The sequence below is a fragment of the Solanum tuberosum genome, unplaced genomic scaffold (genome assembly GCF_000226075.1).
Source record: "Solanum tuberosum cultivar DM 1-3 516 R44 unplaced genomic scaffold, SolTub_3.0 scf00069, whole genome shotgun sequence".
Classification (NCBI taxonomy): Eukaryota; Viridiplantae; Streptophyta; class Magnoliopsida; order Solanales; family Solanaceae; genus Solanum; species Solanum tuberosum.
The window spans coordinates 57,154-76,656 of NW_006238995.1; the positions used below are offsets into that span (position 1 = coordinate 57,154).

The following is a 19,503-nucleotide window of genomic DNA, read 5'->3' on the forward strand; positions in this document are numbered from 1 at the left end:
GGGGGAGGGGTAATTTTTTTTTGAAAAACAGATTTTTTTAAATGGGTTAGAACCATTTTACCCAAATCATATTTGACCAAATCCATATTTACCCATATTCTATTTGGGTGGATTGTAATTCAAACCATTTTTGCTCAATCCATATTCAGTCCATCCAAATCCGATCCAATCCAATCATTTGCCACCCCTAAGTACAACTCCGCCAGAAAAATCTAGCTCTCTGGGTTGCCATTGCCACTGAATCTAGGTAGAAACATTGTGCTGTTGGAATACGGTCAATGAAAGCACCAACGTAACAAACCCAAATTCCTTACTTTATTAATAAGAGAATTGGAATGCGATTACAACTTTAGAATCGTAATTGCAATACTCAAACAAATGAATTACAATGAAAATATTGAAATAACAAGTAACTAAGATAGAGATAAGAATTGGGATGAGAAGCTAACTTACATTTTTCTTCAATGTGTAAACCCTTATTTCCAACTCATTTGCCCTTTTAACCAAATGCTAATTGAATTGGGATTCCAAATAAAACACTCCAATATTTTACTCACCCCAATAATACCAACTAAACTAGTCTCCACCAATTCTAATCCATAGACCCTTACATATCCAACTCGGTTCACAACAAACAACATATCGACACCACTTTTTTAGCGTTTAGGAGTCATGAACACATGAATTTAAAATTTTCTCAATTTTTCATGGTTATGAATTTCTGGAAACATCACTTGGCAGATTTTTCGGGATCATCCATAATGATCTAGTGAACGATACCCATAGCCTCTAAACGATCTACATCACTTTTTTTGCTTATGGGTCACGTAACAGGAATTCAAAATTTTCTCTGTTTTTCATGTGTATTAGTTCATGAATTTTTTGAAATATCACTGAGTGGATTATTTTGACCCCAATTTTTTGGGACTATTCGTAATGACCTAGTGAACACATTACCCCTACCTAGGGAAGAATTGGTTTTCTACATCACTTGAACACAATTTTAAAAATTTTAAATCCTTTTAACGATAGATCTTCATTTTTACATAGAAGAAATATAAAAAAAATGATTTATTCTATTAATTTTCTTAATGATCAAGAAATCTTAATCCCCCACACATAACGGTGCAGTTATGGGCTAATCAGACTTATATATAGGGCACTAGGCCTAAAATTGCGAAATCAGTTTTAATTTCTATTTGAGAAAAAAAAAATTGTCTCTGTTTCCCGCCAAAAATTCTCTCCGAAATTTCGAATTCTTGATCGTGAAATGGCTAATCAACAACGGCAGCGATTGATTCCTTTGAAGAAGAAGAAGACATTCTTTTTCAATTTCATTTCATCAAAAGCTGAAGAAGAAGCTAACAACACACCACGGAAAAGGACTCGAGAGGTATTAGAGACAGGCAATGTCACCACAATGTTCGATTTCATGCCATCAAAAGCTGAAGAAGAAGCTAACAACACACCACGAATTATTACTCGAGAGCTAATAGAGACAGGCTCTGCCAGGATATTCGATCCGAATAACATATACTACATTAGGAGTACCATTAGCCATTGTGAACTCTCTAATGGAGAGCTGTTGATTCCATTTTCTGTAATGCTTCTGAACATTTTTCCATACATGGATTTGGAGATAGCAAGAAGTTTTGTGAACGAGAACGAGGTGCATGTTAAGTTGTGGGATGACACGGAGAACAATGTCCCTAAGAAGTATGGATGTGGAAGATTTACTGTTAGGAAGCTGCCTGAGGATGACTATCATCTATCGATTGTGACATTGATCAAAGATCGCGTATTGGTTATAGGTGATAAAATTGGGCTGTGTTGGCATCCTTGGAATTCAACGTTTGTTTTCTAAGGCTGGTGATTCAAGAAATTGATTGATTAGGGGCTTTGTAGAAATTGAGATATCTTCAAGTTTTATGTTCAAATTCTGTAAATGATTCAAGAATTTGTTTCGTATTGATTGTAATAGCTGAAGATTTGATTCTGAAATTGGGATCTTTTCAGTATGAAGTACGATGATTCTTGAAGTTCCCAATTGGAATAAATGATGATTCTTGAAGTTCGTAATTGAAAGGTTTTACAGCAAGCACATTTCTTTCTCAGTTTGTATGTTTCTTCTGCTATTTTTACTTATATCATCGATAGTCTTCACATCTCGATTTTGCTGATCTAAATTTGTTTTGTACTTGAATTTTAGTAACCAAACAGAAAATCCTGTTGAGTGTCAATTCATCCTATATTTTTTCTACTAAGCAAGTTACTGCTTATACCTAAGATTGTGTGTACAATAGTATAGAAGAACCAAGTTATGATATATATTTGTACTTTTCTCCATTTGCGTCTTTTTTCATTCACATTGTGAGATATTTCATTGACACCGGGGGAACAAAGTACAATGAAGTATATGTTGCAGATTAAAGGTTCAACAGATCGACACAAAATTGCTATTAAAACGTGCAAAATATGTCTATAAATTTGAATATGTCAAGTTAAAAGACACATTTATGTATTATGTCTATAATAAATACTGATTCAACTAATTATATACACATTTCTAGTTCATATTATCTCACGCACGGGTTGAGCAAAAGGTAAACATGATTTTGGGGATCTTCGTAACTCGGTTGGCTAGCTATCACAATATGGCAGTTAATTTGATTCCTCCATATTTCTCATTCTCCTATCCACAACAACAAAAACAAAAGAAAAAGTAAACACGATTTTGTTTTTGTTACATCTAAAACTGTTAAATACTTTTAACATAAGAAAAATTATTAGTTTTGCGATAAAGGGGTTACAAAAAATGCCGTAGATAACGCGTCCGTTAATTTCTATTTTTGCTTAAATAATATTTTTTTTTTTAAAACAAATGTTTTTTAGACCAAATTTCTCATCAAATTGAAGAACGCGTCTGTTTTGAGTAGTTCAGCCTATAAAATAGAAACCACGTAAATTAATTTGTTCAAATAATAATAATAATTTTCTCTCTCCTACTCATAGTTGGAAAAGAAATTAAATCCTAATTTGTTTAGGACTAGGAAATAGGTTTCCAATTTCTATTCAAAGTAGGTCTTGCACCCTTATAAATAGAGATGTTACTATCTATTTTCAATATATTAAATTTTTGGGGGAATTGTATTCTTCAGATAGTTTCTTCAATGGTTGATCATAAGTTTTTAACTAGCATTAAGAAGACATTCTTTCATGAATTCATCTCATCGAAAGCTGAAGAAGAAGCATGTCAAGTTAACAACACATCATGGGTAGTGACTCGAGAACTAGTGGAGATAAGAGACGTATACTCTGCCCCAATAATCGATTTGGAAGATCCGTGGCAAATTAAGAAAAAGATTACCCATAATGAGGTCATTTTAGAAAAGTTGGTGATTCCATTTCTCGAAATGTTTGAGTACATTCTTAGATACTGGAAGTTAGACATGGCCAAAAGTTTGACGAACGGGTACGAGGTGTGTGTTAATATGTGGGATATAACTGAGGAGAATGACCCTAAAAAGTATGAAGGTGGAAGTATTTGCTTTAGGAAGTTGTACAATGGTTATTCTCTATCGTGCATGAGATTGTTTAATGATCGCGGATTGAATGTTGGTGATGAAGTTGGGTTATATTGGGATCCTAGATCTTCAAGTATAATGTTTAAATTACTTTCTCAGAATTCGCACTCAAAAATTTAGGACCAAAAATAATAGTCTTTTTTTATTAGTATTACTCTTTCATATAATTGTAATAGCTCAATGTTGAATAATATTTTATTAGAATTACTCTTCATTTAATTGTCATTGAGTACTGTTGGAGTTGTGCATGATCATTTGGGGCAAATTAAGAAGTGAGTATATTTAACAAAGTTTAGCATCAGAACATTTATTTTCTGCCAAGCAAATTTAAATTCAAGAACTCTTCTATTGCTTATATATATCTAAAGTTATGTGTGCAATAGTTATAGTATGTAAAGTTTAATCTTTATAATTATCGTTAAAAATGGATAAAGTTTAGCTATTTTAATACGTCAAACAATAGTTTTGTTACTCTAGAGTTATCAAAGTGCATGTTTGTACTCACTGTTGTTAGTATTTAAAAAAATACAAGCATACGCTAATAGATGATCACTTACTAATTTCATGATTTACTAGAACTGAAGATTATAGTTGCAACACAACAAGTCTCAAGTTTTAGAAGAATGCATGTGGCTTAACTAGCATTTGGATATAAATTTTGACGATAGCTTTTGAAAATTTATCTTTAGATATATGTTTGGTCATATGATTAGATCTCGAAAATTTATGATCAAACAAGAGTTAATTGATTTGGATCGTTTTTTTACCCAAATCGTGAATAGCGGATATTAATTTTCATGTAGCTATTGTTGGTGGAAGGTGATACGAACATTCGGTGAAATTTAATTCACTGTGGTTATTTTAAAAAAAATAAAAAAATCCCTGAGATTTAAACGATGCCGTTTCAATACACACTGTATATATTGCTCTTACCTTTAGGGCTTATGATCTTTTCCCCCAAATTCTCAACTGAAACATCTTCTTTTTCATCATCTTCTCTAGGGTTTAACATCTTCTCAATTCTCCACAGAACCAGCCATGGCGCGTAACGAGGAGAAAGCTCAATCAATGTTAAACAGGTTCATCACAATGAAAGAGGAAGAAAAGAAGAAACCCAAAGAACGCCGACCTTATTTAGCCTCTGAGTGCCGTGATTTAGCTGAAGCGGATAAATGGAGGCAGCAAATCATGAGAGAAATCGGTCGAAAAGTAACTGAGATTCAAAATGAAGGACTTGGGGAACACCGATTGAGAGACCTGAATGATGAGATTAATAAGTTAATTAGAGAGAAAGTTCATTGGGAGAGGAGAATTATTGAACTTGGCGGACCGAATTATACCAAGTATTCAGCGAAGATGACGGATTTGGATGGAAATATTGTTGATGTACCGAATCCGGGTGGACGTGGTCCTGGGTACAGGTATTTTGGTGCTGCTAAAAAGTTGCCTGGTGTTAGGGAGCTGTTTGAGAAACCTCCTGAATTGCGAAAAAGAAGAACTAGGTATGTTTTAGTTACTTATATACATTGCTGATTGACTGATTTTAACCTCATTCATGCTTGAGTATGTTGTCTGGTTTATATATATATCATTATTTATGCTTGTTAAGTATGATGTTATGTTATATATCACTAGTAGCTTTTCCAGAATTAGTAGAAAAACTTGATAGGAATGTATTAAAAATTATTAATTTGTGTTTGTGATACAAACGAACCTAAAAGAGTAATCACTAGAGAGCTGGGTTTTGAATTCTGTCTCTACTAATATTTAGGGATTACATCGATAGAAGAAGAAGAAGCAGATACATACCTGTATTTTTATGTGATGAAATACAAGCTCGCTGAAAAGCTTACATTTTTTTTTGATAAAGTAATAAATTTTATTAATCTAAAAAGCATGCTCATATTCAAGAAGTATACAAAAAAAAAGCAAAAAACCTACGAAAAAAGAGATTTTGTAACACCCAACCTTCTATGCATAAAGGAATCTTGCACCATAAAGAAATAAGGGATAAAATACTATTCAACTGAAGAAAGTTCATAACTAACGGAAATGCTTACATATAGTGCTGGATTTTGAGTATCGACTTAGCTATCAAGGAAATCCACCTAGACCTTCTAACAGTTAAGGGAGATTGGAAGGCAGTGAAAAGGATACATGATCCTAAATTAAAGAGACATTGTTATTCCTTCTCAAAAAAAAAAAGAGACATTGTTATTCTTCATTGGTTGCAATAGGGTGCAATGTTGTTGTTTGTCTTCGTCAGTGACTGGAGCACACACATGAAATCAGATAAATGAATAGGATAGTCTGGAGATGGTTCTTTGGTTCATACAAATAGATTAGTGAAAGACTAAGCACTACCAATGATTGGTTTACAATGGTTTTTGGTTTCCCATCACAAACATGTATTTGCTCAACAGATTTAAATAAGAGATGGTGCTTAGCCTAAAATTGCTTATTTATTTACTTTGGTTGATAAGTTTATTAATGTCATTGATATGTTTGACAACAGTGTTTTGACAGATGTCTAATAAATTCCTTTTTTCCCAATTGTAACTAAGCAATAACATTAAAGCTAGCGTTCAGTTTCAAAAAAAAAAACATTAAAGCTAGCGTTCAGTTCCAAAAAAAAAAAACATTAAAGCTAGCGTCCACTACTACAAAAAACTAAACCTAGATTGCTTCAATTGCATTCTCTATTCCTTAAATTTTCCCAGTTACTTCAAGTATGGTCTTTGTTTGGGAGGAAACAGAGAAAATGAGAGAAAGGGGAAGCAATGATAAACTGATGTTCTATGGGTTTTTTTTATGAGAGAAAAAACTGATGTTCTATGGTTTTCAATAGGTTCTCTTTAGAATACAAAATAATATAGTAAGGATAAAACTATTGAACATGTCTTGGATAAGGATATGTTGCTCAGAGAACTTGGAAAGTCATTCATGATCCTTCGGGTATAGTGTATTATAGAATATCATTAGAAATGATCATGTTCAACTGGTGGGCTGTATCCTAAAAAACAAAAATCAAGAATTGATTTTTCAAGCTACTACAATTTCTACCTTCTGGAAACAGATGTCTATAAGTATGGGAAAGGCAATATTTCCTTGGTTCGAAATTACTTGTTGAAGACATGATCGGAGCTTCATTGGATCTGGGAGGTACTTCTGAAGGGAAAGAGAGTGGGGAGTGGGGGGGGGGGGAGATGACAAGAAAGGATTGGTTGTCTTTTAACTTTTTGGGGGTAAAATACAGAAAAATCCCCATCACAAATAAGATTAGTAAGGATATTTAAGAGAAATAAAAAATGGGTACATTGTTAACCTACTTCAGCAATGTTATAGGTCAGCAAAACCCAACATGTATAGTATGTATATACATGTGTGTGTATATATGTACCTATAGGTGTATAATATGCATGTATAATATATATGATTATACATGTTATATGCACGCATGTTTGTTGATCTAGTAAAAGATTTCATTGATAATGACAAGGCCATAATGGCCGTAGACAAGAGGTATACCAAAAAAGAGAAACCTGAAAAATGTGGTTCTCTCCGAAAGACGCTCAATCCTCTATAAAAATTAGAACTACATGGGTGCACTAAAAGAAAATAAGGGATAGGACCTCCCCTTCAAAAACTCATATTTCTCTCTTTCTAAATGATCCACAAAAAAAGTTTTGCGCCTTCTTCCCCTAGCTAGCTTCACTCTTCCCGTTGAACATCAACTCCTTCATGAACTTTAGCATTGCCGAAGAAACACCAAACCATTTAAAGATCCACAATATCCTCATGACTAGTTTGCAATGTATCAAAATATGATCTACGTCCTCACCTGCCTCCTTACACAGGAAACGCCAACTAATGCAAACAACCTTCTTTTTTCTAAGATTTTACACCGACAGCAACACCTCTCTAGTTGCCAATCAGGTGAAGAAACACCCCTTCCTTGGCACCTTAAGGTGCCAGACCGAATCATATGGAAAACTGTCCTCTGCCCTACCCAAAAGCTTCTCGTAGAAGGACTTAACAGAGAAACCTTTGTTATTTTCCAAATCCCAACTCAAAGCATTGGGTTTGTCAACTGGCTCGCAATGCTTGTGAAGTAAAGTTAGCAGTCTCTGAAGCTCGGTCACCTCCCAATCTTATCTTGGAAATTCCCCTCCTGAACCTCAAATCCCAAAAAGTCCCATCCCTTTGCGTACCTCTAGCTCGCTGTATAGACAATTCCTCTTGTCAAGGTCCTATACAAAACTGGGAAATCATCTGTTAGCGCCAAACTCCTCACCTTTTTTGCCCACAAAAACTAACTCTATTCCCAATCCCAACTTTAAAAGCAATGTTTTCATTAAAGGCTTACCACCCCTTCATTGTGTTTCTCCACACACCACACCCAAAAGACAGTGGTCGCATTAGTTTCCCACCCCCTTTCATTACTCCATATTATCTGTTATCACTCTTCTCCATAAAACTTTTCCGTTTGTCTCGAATCTCCACAACCTTCAAGTTTTTAACCCCAAGCCCTCCCCACCATTTAGGAGTTGTCATGGTCTCCTATTGAACTAAGTGGAACTTCTTTGCCTCATCCGCCGCATCCCAAATAAAGTTTCTTTGTAATCTTTTCAACTTTCCTATAACAAGAGTAGGTGCATTGTATAGGGACATGCAATATGTAGGAATACTTGATAAAGTGCTCTTAATAAACACTTCCTTCCCTCCTTTTGACAAATACCTCTTCTTCCACCTTGCCAGCCTCTTCTCTACCCTCTGAATGGTTGGATTCCAAATGCCTTGATCTTTGATCGAGACCCCTAGAGGTAAACCCACGTAGGCAGTAGAGAGGGCCCCTACCCTGCAATGCAAAACTCGGGCAACCTGTATATACATTATCTATGTATATATGAAATCACCTGATTCAAAAAATGTATATATGAAATCACTTTTCATACCGACATAATTATGCTTTGTGATTTATTGCAACCACACCAAAATGGCTTGAATGGGGGTATTATGGACATTTCTTACGTGTAAAAAATATCTAATATACCTTTTGTGAAAAAGGTACTGTCGCAGTTTCAAATTTGAATTTTGTTCTCTCATCAAAATTAATTTTATCCTATTTTCCAATTGCATTGATAACATAATCTGATGGAGAAAAAAAGTTACTTTTTGTAGCACTCCGTACATGAAAAACTAAGCAACTATGACCCCCTCTATTTTTTTTTCATTTAGTTGTATGCTATACAACATCCATTAATTTAGTTGGGAAAAGACACAAGTAACACCCTGTAGTTGTCCAAAAAATTCATTTACACACTAATACTTGATACTTTACGGGTGACCTACTACCTACCTCCCTATTCTTTTTCAAGATGAATTACTTACCCCCAAAAATGGCACAACCAGATTCAAGTCAAGCACTGTTTTACATGCGCAGCCACATGGTTTTTCTACATTATCTTTTCTTCTTTTCCTACCTTTTAATTCTACTCTATTCCTCTCCATCATTGCCTCGCTGGAAAAGTCACTGCCGGCAAATCTCCATCTCCGATTTCAATAAACAAATTGAAACCCCAAGAACTCTGCCAGACAAAGTCTTATATTCATATATGAATTGGCATTCTCTGTGAAGAAGAGATTATAACCAAGTTCTAATGGGTGTCTCACAGAGAGTATTTTGATTTGTAAATATTATTTTTTCTAGTTGTACTTTTAGGCCTAATGATGCTTTGTTTTTAGAATACCAGTTCTCAATGTTATTTTCTCGAATTTTAAAGAAACATTTACCATCTTGCATCAAATATAATAGTCAACTATGTCTCATTTTGCTTAACATCTACAGAAATTTCAATTCTATCATCAGAAGGCTTTATTAGTTATTCATACTTGATTCTAAGAAAAGGGTTATTAGTGAAATTAATTTGATAGTTGTGGTGGTCTGTTACTGAAATGGTGGGTGGCAATGGTTCCAGCATTTCACATTAGTGTTAGAGAAAAGTGTGATTATGGTGTAGAAGAAAGATATAAATTTACCTTGAAGTTTCTAATTAAATATGACTTTTGTATTTAAGGGAAAAGAAAAAATAAGGCAATCAGTTGTTGACATGCGGCAAAACAATTCTTTTAACATGGTCCAGATGCCATTCACACACCTTACTGAAGGTAAACCCACTGCCTTTGCCATGTGGCAATTAGGGTGGTGTTGGTACCACATAAAATAAGAACATGGAGGTAATAGGTCACCCATAAAGTATCAGTGTATAAATGACTTTTTTTGACAACTACGGGGTGTAACTTATGTCTTTTTCCATTTTAGTTTATCTTAATACTTGCGGATAAAAGTGAAAGATTCAAATTTATTATGTTATGCATGAACATAAATAAAAAAGAGAAGCTACTATCAATGGATGTATAGCATGCACCTTGATGAAATGGATAAAGAGGAGCTGTTATTACTTAAGTTTTTTCCAATGTATGTGGCATGCCAGGAAAGATGAAAGAATTTCCCTCCATCAAAATATTATATTTCTTGGAGAAAAAAAAATCCTTAATGCATTGGGAACATATGACATAATTAATTCGATGAGAGAGAACCAAATTAAAATTTGGAATAGTGAAATCCTATTTTTTACGAAGGGCGTGATAGACATCTACACATAGAAAATGTCCATAATACCCCCATTTAGAATAGAGGACAGAATTCTTACGCTTTTCTGCACTTTCTCTTTTGACTACCCTGCTGATCCTTATGAATTAGATTCAATTGAACTTAATCAAACCATGCTCTCCTTTGTTAAGGTGGAGAATTCACCAAGAAGTCTACTACTTCATCATTAATGAAATCACATTCCATGAGCTAGGACTTTATTTCATTGTCAAAGCAATTTCAGTCAAGTTTTTTCTTTTCCCATCAAGTATGAGTTAAAATGTCTCAATTTCTAAAAATTCTGATTAATGGGGATTTTCATGTTAAAACCTGCTTTAGTGAGTGATTAACAATGTGGAATCTCCAGACTCCAATTTCAACATGAGATTGGATATGGCCTCATAAGGAAGTGAGAGGACAAGTATGTCCTCCTTTTGGAATCTAGTATTGGTCAATCTGAAGTTATCTGATGAGTTACCTTACCTACTGCTGAAAATGTGATGGTTGTCAAAGTTCAGCCACCTTGGAAGGTGTATCTGGATGGTACTCTGCTACTTGTAGGTTTTGGTGTGGGTGTGGTTTCACTACTTTTCAAGGAGGGGGGTTTGCCATATTATACTTTAAATGCAACATTGCTTGAAAAATAATGCCAAATATCAAGCACTTCTTGTCTTTCCCAAACACCTCCAAAAATAAAAAAGAGCTTAAAAGCCAAAAACTACTTGAAATAAACCAATCTAAACACCCTCTAAGTCTTCAGAAACTCAAAGTTTGTTGTCAGCTAGCTTCTTAGTAGCTTCAAAGTGAGAAAACTAATGTTGTTTCCATGTTACAATTAGCTCAAAATTTATGGGCTTATGGCTTGATATGACATAACATAAGCATAAAATCAGTGTGATTAAAGGCAAAGGTTCGCTTAAGCCTTGAAGCTCAGTGAAGATGCATATTTAGTACACCAAGAAGCACATTTTGTCAATGTCTGAAGTAGAGAACAAGAAAGTTGACAGCAACCCCATCTGATGGTATTTCTTCCAGCCTGCTTACCGTTATCAAATAAGCAGGTCAGGAAGGGGAACCTTGGTGTAACTGGTAAAGTTGTTGCCATGTGACCAAGATCATGGGTTCAAGCCGCGGAAACAACCTCTTGCAAAAATGCAGGGTAAGCATGTGTACAATAAACCTTTATGGTTCGGTCCTTCCCCGAGCTTTAGTGCATCGGGCCGCCCTTTATAAAACTTCAGTTCAAGTTCATAAGCAGTGGTATTTGTTGCACTGAATATCATTTCCACTTAAAGATTGAATCCAATAGTAGTCCTGCTATACCACTTACTTATCAAGTAGCACTTCTTCCTGCCCACTAGCCTTGTCACCAACTTTATGACTTGCTTCTTGCACTTACACTCTTATAGTCATTACAAACGTAATTCAAGTAAAAGAAAGTTCAGATTTTTTCTTAAGATATAATGTGTGTACAGATTGCAGTTAGTAGGTTGCAAGTGGTCTTATGACTTGAACTTTTTAAATATATGCGGAATGTGGATAGATTGTGAATTAACAGGTTGGAAGTTCTACGTATGAATGAAAATTTAGTTTATCAGAAATTTTGTAGCTTTATGCTGTTTATGCATGTATGATGTCATCTCAGAAATGGCAACTCAGTATATTTTCTTCATGCTTGGGAAAACCAGATGTGTTTTCTTGTAACTGCAATGTAGCTAAAAGAAGATTTGTTGGACTCTTGTCTGAAATGCTGTAAATATTACTTTGTCAATTTAATGTTTTTTGTGTGGATACGTTTTAGATTTCTTCTGCCTGGTATTTATTTCGGCAATTCTTATATTGATTTGTTTGTTGAAAATCTGTAGGTATGATATATACAAGAGGATTGATGCCAGCTACTATGGGTACAGAGATGAAGAGGACGGAATATTGGTAAAGTTGGAGGGTCCAGCAGAGAAAAAGATGCGAGCTGCAGCTGTGAAAGAATGGATGGAGATGGAAGAGATAAAGAGAGAAGCCAAGAAGGCGGTAAAAAGTGGGGAGGTAGTAGAGGTGGGTTTGGGATCAAAGATATTGTTCGAGGAGGAAGAGGATGTGATAGAGGAGGAGAGGATGGAAAGGGAGAGGGAGGAGAAGGATAGAGAAAAAGAATACGTGGTACATGTACCATTGCCAGACGAGAAAGAGATCGAGAGGATGGTGGTGGAACATAAGAAGATGGAGCTTCTGAGCAAATATGCTAGTGAGGATTTAATGGAAGAGCAAATGGAAGCTAAAGCCATGCTTAACATTCAAAGGTAGGTAACGAAGCTATTACATAGAGCATATGTTTCTACTCGATGTAAAGAGGAGTTGTTGGCTTTTCTTCGAAAATGTTGCATTAATCCGACTGTGTTTAGCGTCGTTGGTACTTCTTTTCGAGTGTAGCAACGAATAGAACGACTATCTTTCAGGCTCCGGTTCGTGCTATAGTTCTTTGCTTTCTACAGAAAGCATTCACTCCTCTCACATTCTGCTATAACATTGATTTTCCAACAATGTGATGAAGTGCATAGAATGTAGTTTAAGCATTTCACAATTCTGCGTCGTGAATCCTCGGTAAATTTAATTCGATTTTCAAGTGATTATTGAATTCTTGTTATGTTATTTACATTTTTTTTCCCAGTCATTATATGTGTTTTGTGCTTCCTACCCACTAATTCATAGTATTTTTTTAGTTCATTTAAAATTTGAATAAAAAGTAATACTCCAAAGCAACGACTTTATATTATTATTGTTAGGTCGCATGTCCGCTGGCATCTGCCTACGTCTGTCTGCTTCCTTCTACGCCTCCCGACATGTTACTAAGCATTAGAATTGCATTCTATATTCAAAAAACCTCTAATCATGGCATTGTTATTGCGCAAGGACGTTACCAAACCCTCAAATTGCGACACCGTTATTGGGTGTGGGTCTTGCATTCGACAAGTTATTGATCGACTTAGTTTGTACTTCTTTTCGAGTGTAGCTAACTAACTAGCAACGAATAGAATGACCATCTTTCTGGCTTCGGTTCGTGCTATAGTTCTCTCACATTCTGCTATAACATTGATTTTCCAACAATGTGATGAAGTGCATAGAATGTAGTTTAAGCATTTCACAATTCTGCGTCGTGAATCCTCGGTAAATTTAATTCGATTTTCAAGTGATTATTGAATTCTTGTTATGTTATTTACATTTTTTTTCCCAGTCATTATATGTGTTTTGTGCTAACCTACCCTTTAATTCATAGTAATTTTTTAGTTCATTTAAAATTTGAATAAAAAGTAATCCTCTAAAGCAACGATTTTATAATATTAGGAAAAATTACTTAAATACACAACACTTCTTTACCTATTCTCAATATTTCCCTACTCTTTTACTAAAATACAAAAATCCCTTATTTCCCCCCAATTCAACTTAACCGGATACTTTATTAGATTAAGTATCCGCCCGTTATTAATTAAAGTATCCGTGCTGCTATATTATGCATCCGCCCATTAATTTAAGTATCCGCCCATTATAAATTAAAGTATCCCGTTATTAATTAAAGTATCTGCGCTGCTATATTATGTATCCGAAAAACACTAAAAAAGGATTTTGGTAATTAATGAAAGAGTAGGGAAAGGAAGTAATTTCTTTCTTATACTATGTCATTTGCCTAATTTTTACTTTATATTATTGTTAGGTCGCATGTCCGCTGGCATCTGCCTACCTGCTTCCGTCTACGCCTTCCGATATGTCACTTAGCATTAGAATCGCATTCGATATTCAAAAAACCTCTAATCGTGGCATCGTTATTGGGCAGGACGTTGCCAAACCTCAAATTGCGACACCGTTATTGGGTGTGGGTCTTGCATTCGACAAGTTATTGATCAACCTAGTTCAACACTTGGTGGCGTTTCTCCAAGTCTATATCATCAGATATTGAATGCATGCAAAGGATCGAAAACAAACCATAGGATAGGATTGACACCTATGATGGTGGAAGATAATACATGTATCCGATAAAATAATTGAGATGTATTTAAGTTGGATTAAAAAAAAAGTTTCTAACCACAATTTTGAATTCACTAGATCATGTCTTCATATCCAAAGTTAACTTCACTTGGATCAAGATCAGTCAGTAACTCTTCCAAATGAACAGAAGGGACATATATTTCCCATCAGCCATCAGTAACATAATGTGATTTCCAATGGTTGCTTTTATAAAAATGTCAACTTTTTTTTTCATTTTCAAAGCTCCAGAGTAATTAAATATCAATAAATATATCTACTGTGCACAATAATTACCAAAAAAGGATTTTTTTTTTTATAGCTAGAGTAGTATAGTGGCCATCATATATTGCATTGATACATGCTTTATACAAATCAATTGAAAGGAAATTTTTCCCAAAAAAGACTTGACACAAGAAATTTAGCTTATGTGTATAGTTTTTTATAGGAAATATTAATCAATTTCATCTCACTGAAAATCTTGAATCCCAAAATTCAACTACTATTACAAGGGTCAAAGCCAAACAGGTTTGTCCCAAGAAACAAAGCCCAATTTGTCTATGTCATTGTATTGTCAAATCCCTTATTACCTGCTTCTTGGAATATAACACAAGTAAAGGTCACACAATTAATTAATAATGATGTGACTATCTCAAAAAAATAATTACTCCCTCTGTCCCAATTTATATGACTTACTTTCCTTTTTAGTCAGTCCCAAAAAGAATGACACATTTCTATTTTAAGTAACAATTTGCCTATAAAATGTCTTTTTTACCCTTAATGAAATGATTTACAACCACACAAATTTCTATCATTCATTTTGGACCACAAGTTTTAAAAGTCTTTCCATTTTTCTTAAAGTTTGTGCCAAATCAAAGTACATCATATAAAATGGGACGGAGGGAGTACTTATTTTAGTGATCTTCAATCCATTGACTGAACTATTCTATAAATGTTATGGCTTGACTAATTTGGATTTGCATCTGATAGGCTCGCGAAAGGGGAGTAAAGCGCACTAAACCAAGAGGGTTTTCATTCCTAGGCTTTGAATGTGTGATATCTTTGATCAGGAAGAATGATCTCAACCATTCTACCATTCGACTACAGCTCTAGGTGGTATGTGACCGCTTCAATAGTCAATAGTGCATGTTGAAAAGGTAGGATGGAGCTACGTACATCAAAAGATGTATATATTAAAATCTTGTACATATTTTAAGTGAAATTTCTAATTTCGCTACGATGAGAGGTGACTAGAGTAGATGTTCAATTTGTTAGAGCCAATGGCTTTATGACAGTCCCATAATACTAAATTTGGGGTCTGAAAATGATCAAACAAAATCATAGAAGATGGACAAACTATTTTTGAACCCAGAAAAAGGATGTTGGAAACAATCCTAACTTAGCAACTTACTCCTATGCTCTTTGTAAAAAAAAAAAAACAATAACATATCAGTATAATTTCATAAGTGAAGTCTGAAAAAAATAGAATGTACACAGATCTTACATATTACGTGATCTTTGTATAATAAAGAGGTTGTCAAATGTCAAAATTAAATTTCATTTACACAAAAAGTCAATAGTAATAAGTACTCAAATTTCAGCATATTTTAATTTACCTTTATTAGAGCCTTTCCTATTTTTTGTTAACATTTAATCCTTCCCCTTACAAAGTGACATAAATAAATATTGTGACAGATACCCAATTTATGAATATTTGAATTCACAGTCAAATACTCACGGACTGCAAAACCAAAAGAACAAAAATAGGAAAAATAAAAATTAAAAAAAATTAAAAAGAAAAAAAAAGTAGGGTTTATTTGGAGCAATTGTTCCTCTGGAAAGAATGGAAATAAATAGGTCAGAAGAACAGCAACAAAACAACCATAAAAATTTCCTTTAAATTCCAAAAATAGTCTGACTTAAATTTATCAATTTTTTTATAAAATAAATAATATTTTTAAAAAGTTGCATGTAAAATATTTCAACCCTAGGTGAAATTTTTTGTTCAAATTATTGAAGTTTGTGATTATAACACAATTTCAATTTTCTGTCAACTTGAATTGAAAAAACAATAAATTAATTATTTTTTAAAATATATAGGGATAGTGCATTTTTGAATTTTGATACCTCCCGTTATTGATATATAAAAAAATTATTCTGATCCATGTGATATAGACTCGACACATTTAACCTTTAATTAATTGAAATATGTGGTTTTGGTCCCCTCTTTTTTTTTGTAGTAAATGTATTATATGGACTATTTGTAGAAGTATAGTACCATTAAATATGGAGCAACAATACCGACTTAACGTAACACATAAATAATCAAATGGTGAAACGGTAATAATTGCTATAAATTTGTGATTATGATCAGGCAAAGGGATCAAAACTACACATTTCAATTTACTAATAACTGAAGGATTAAATGTAGGAATAACTATGTCCCTAAACACTTCAACCAATTAGTTTATAAAATACATACAAACGGTATAGATTATGTATATTTAGTGTATATACATAATCAGTATATATATATATTATGTATATTTCGATCACATTTGAAAATTCATGTTTAAATATTATAATTAATATTCTTAAAATGGTATAAAAAGTGGCAAATGATTCAAGACAAATAGAATAATAATTCTACAAACAAATATATTTAAAACAGGTATAATGTACAGTATGCAGAGGTACATTATATAACATTATAACATATTGGCATTATGTGGAGACTATAGAGTAGTAATACAAAACATGGGTTCGCTTTAAATGCGAGGTTGACAATACATAACCTCCTTTAATTAATAAGATCGAGGACTACGATGAGATGAATATATTTTACTATTACTATTATTAATTAAAAATTTAAAATAATTATCCAATATCGAGTATAAAAAAAAAAAGTAGGACATATCCCTTCAATAATTCAATCTTCCCACTAATAGGGTCCTTAATTACCCAAAGATGTGAAAAATCATTCATATACCTTTCTACCCCCACCCCACCTCCCACGCCAAGAGAGGGTTGTTTTGTGGCACTTTCATTATTTGATTAGAAACTTATATTTTATATTATCAGTATAGATATCAAGTAACCTTACCTATTAAAATATATAAATAGCTACGCTAGTGAATTTCATTATAAATTGCAAGCTATAAAGTTTAAAGTTTTAAAAGACTTAATATCTAAGTTGATACTTATACCAATTTTGAATTTTAAAAACATTCCTCAAACTCTACATTTTCTCATTTTGACACTTTTTATTGAGCAATTCAGAATATGTAATAAGCATCTCTAATCATCGACATGTAATAAGCTCGTAGAATATAAAAAAATTTGATAAAAAGTGTCTTCTCTTACTAATTACTTATAAGTTACACCCTCACCACCTCCACCCTCCTTCATAGATCTATTACCATCATTTAGAATTTATGCATTGTCATTATTTTATGATATATCTACTAGATATCAGATAATTCCATCTACTAAGATTTATATAGTTATACTAATGAATTTATACACTATGATCTACAAGTTATAAAAATTCCCAAGGCTTGATACTTAGATTCGACACATTTGATCATCTTGAATTTTAAAATTGAACGTCAAGCTCCCCACATTCTTATTTTGATACCTATGGTAATTGATCACAGAAAAATATTATGACTTCTATTAACTGTTTAATTACGTATTGTCATATAAATTAAGACGGATGAAACAAATATCCATATGTATACATATTAGGTCATGACTTTTCTTTCATTTTTTACTTTTCATGTTCCCCTAGGTCTATCTAGGCTCTAAGTCACCATCAAGGAGAAGGGGACCATGTTGGATGTTGAAGGATGAGGGAAGCCACTAGATGTCAATAAATACAACTGCAAAGAAACCACAATTCTATTCTCTCATCATAATGCCATCATGACTAACAAAAGTAAAGTGAAGAAAAAGAAGCTTTAATTAGGACAGCCTTAATTTTTTTTCTCACCTTTTTTTCCCTTCTTTAATTTCTTCATCCAATTTAGATACATTCTGATCTGTCACATGATATAATAAGTGGTTTTAAACTCTTGTAGAAGCATGAAACTCTTAATAAAAAGTCAAGAGAAGTGTTGGAAACACTCTTAAACTTGGCGAGAATTTAGGGGTGTATTTCATTCTTGTGCAAGATCAGGGGTGTATTTAAGTTCAGTTAGTCAAGTAAAATGGTGTTTTTATGTCAGTCAATAGTTTAAGTATGAAACTAATAATTCAGACCAAGTTTAAAAGTGTTTTCAATACTTCTATCATTTCGATTATGGCAAGGTAATGAGTACTTTTTTAATCAAAAAATTTAGATTTGAGTTTTAAATATAAAATCATCTTTGTTTAGGAAGCATATATTACACCTCAATATAAGATAGTATAGCATGGAAAATTTAATCGAATCTTAATACAAATACTAAAAAGAAATATGACTCACACAACTAATATTAATTATATGAGGTTTATATCCTTTTATTTACTCTTTATTACTTTACTTGTCAATTATGTGAGAAACATTATAAAGTTTTTGGTGAAAATGGGAAGAAGAAAAAGAGATGGAGAGGGAGAAGTTTAGAATGACTTTTTCTCTTTCTTTCACTTTGGCTTTTCCCTCTTTGTGTATTAATGATGTATGAGGTCAGTTTATGACTAAAAAAAATATATACTTTCTCCGTTTCACAAAGAATGACCTAGTTTGATTTGGCACGGAGTTTAAGAAAAATAAAGAAAACTTTTGAATTTGTGATTCTAAATTAAAGTTCTGTCAAATGTACAAAATTGCCCTTTAATCTTGTGGCCTTAAACATGCCACGTGAAAAACTGAAATTAAAATGTTACAAAAAAAAAATCATTCTTTTTTAAATAGACTAAAAAGGAAAAAAGCTCATTCTTTTTTTAAACGGAGGGAGTAGTAAGAGAAGTAAATATTTTTATATTTTTACTTTGACATTATAATTTGGACTTTCAATCATAAAGCAATTGATTACAAAATGATATATATCCTCTCTCTCTTTCTTTCTCTCACATCCATCTTTTCTGCTTTGCCTGTAAAAAGATGTGTACCCTTCTGTCCCCTTGCATTTATTACCACCCCATTTTCCTCACCCACCCACCCTACACCATATCACTACCCCTTCTCTTTTCACATCCCATATGTCAACTCAATCTTTCGATATCTCCATTGAAGTTCGATTATTTTAAATATGTGCAGTATAGCAATTTATT

At 33.3% G+C, this 19,503-nt stretch overlaps 1 protein-coding gene across 1 annotated transcript; it reads left to right on the plus strand.

Moving 5' to 3' along the window:
* Positions 1 to 4,523: 4,523 nt before the first annotated feature.
* LOC102585139 (pre-mRNA-splicing factor ISY1 homolog) lies at positions 4,524 to 12,865 on the plus strand. Its single transcript, XM_006345443.2, has 2 exons — positions 4,524 to 5,086; positions 12,102 to 12,865. Exons 1-2 carry the CDS (start codon positions 4,623 to 4,625, stop codon positions 12,535 to 12,537), a joined length of 900 nt encoding a protein of 299 aa, XP_006345505.1. The 5' UTR covers positions 4,524 to 4,622; the 3' UTR covers positions 12,538 to 12,865.
* Positions 12,866 to 19,503: the final 6,638 nt, after the last annotated feature.

Coding starts and splice junctions, on each gene's coding strand:
- LOC102585139 (XM_006345443.2), top strand. CDS start 4,623: ATGGCGCGTAACGAGGAGAAAGCTCAATCAATGTTAAACAGGTTCATC. Junction 5,087..12,101: donor TTGCGAAAAAGAAGAACTAG/GTATGTTTTAGT, acceptor GAAAATCTGTAG/GTATGATATATACAAGAGGA.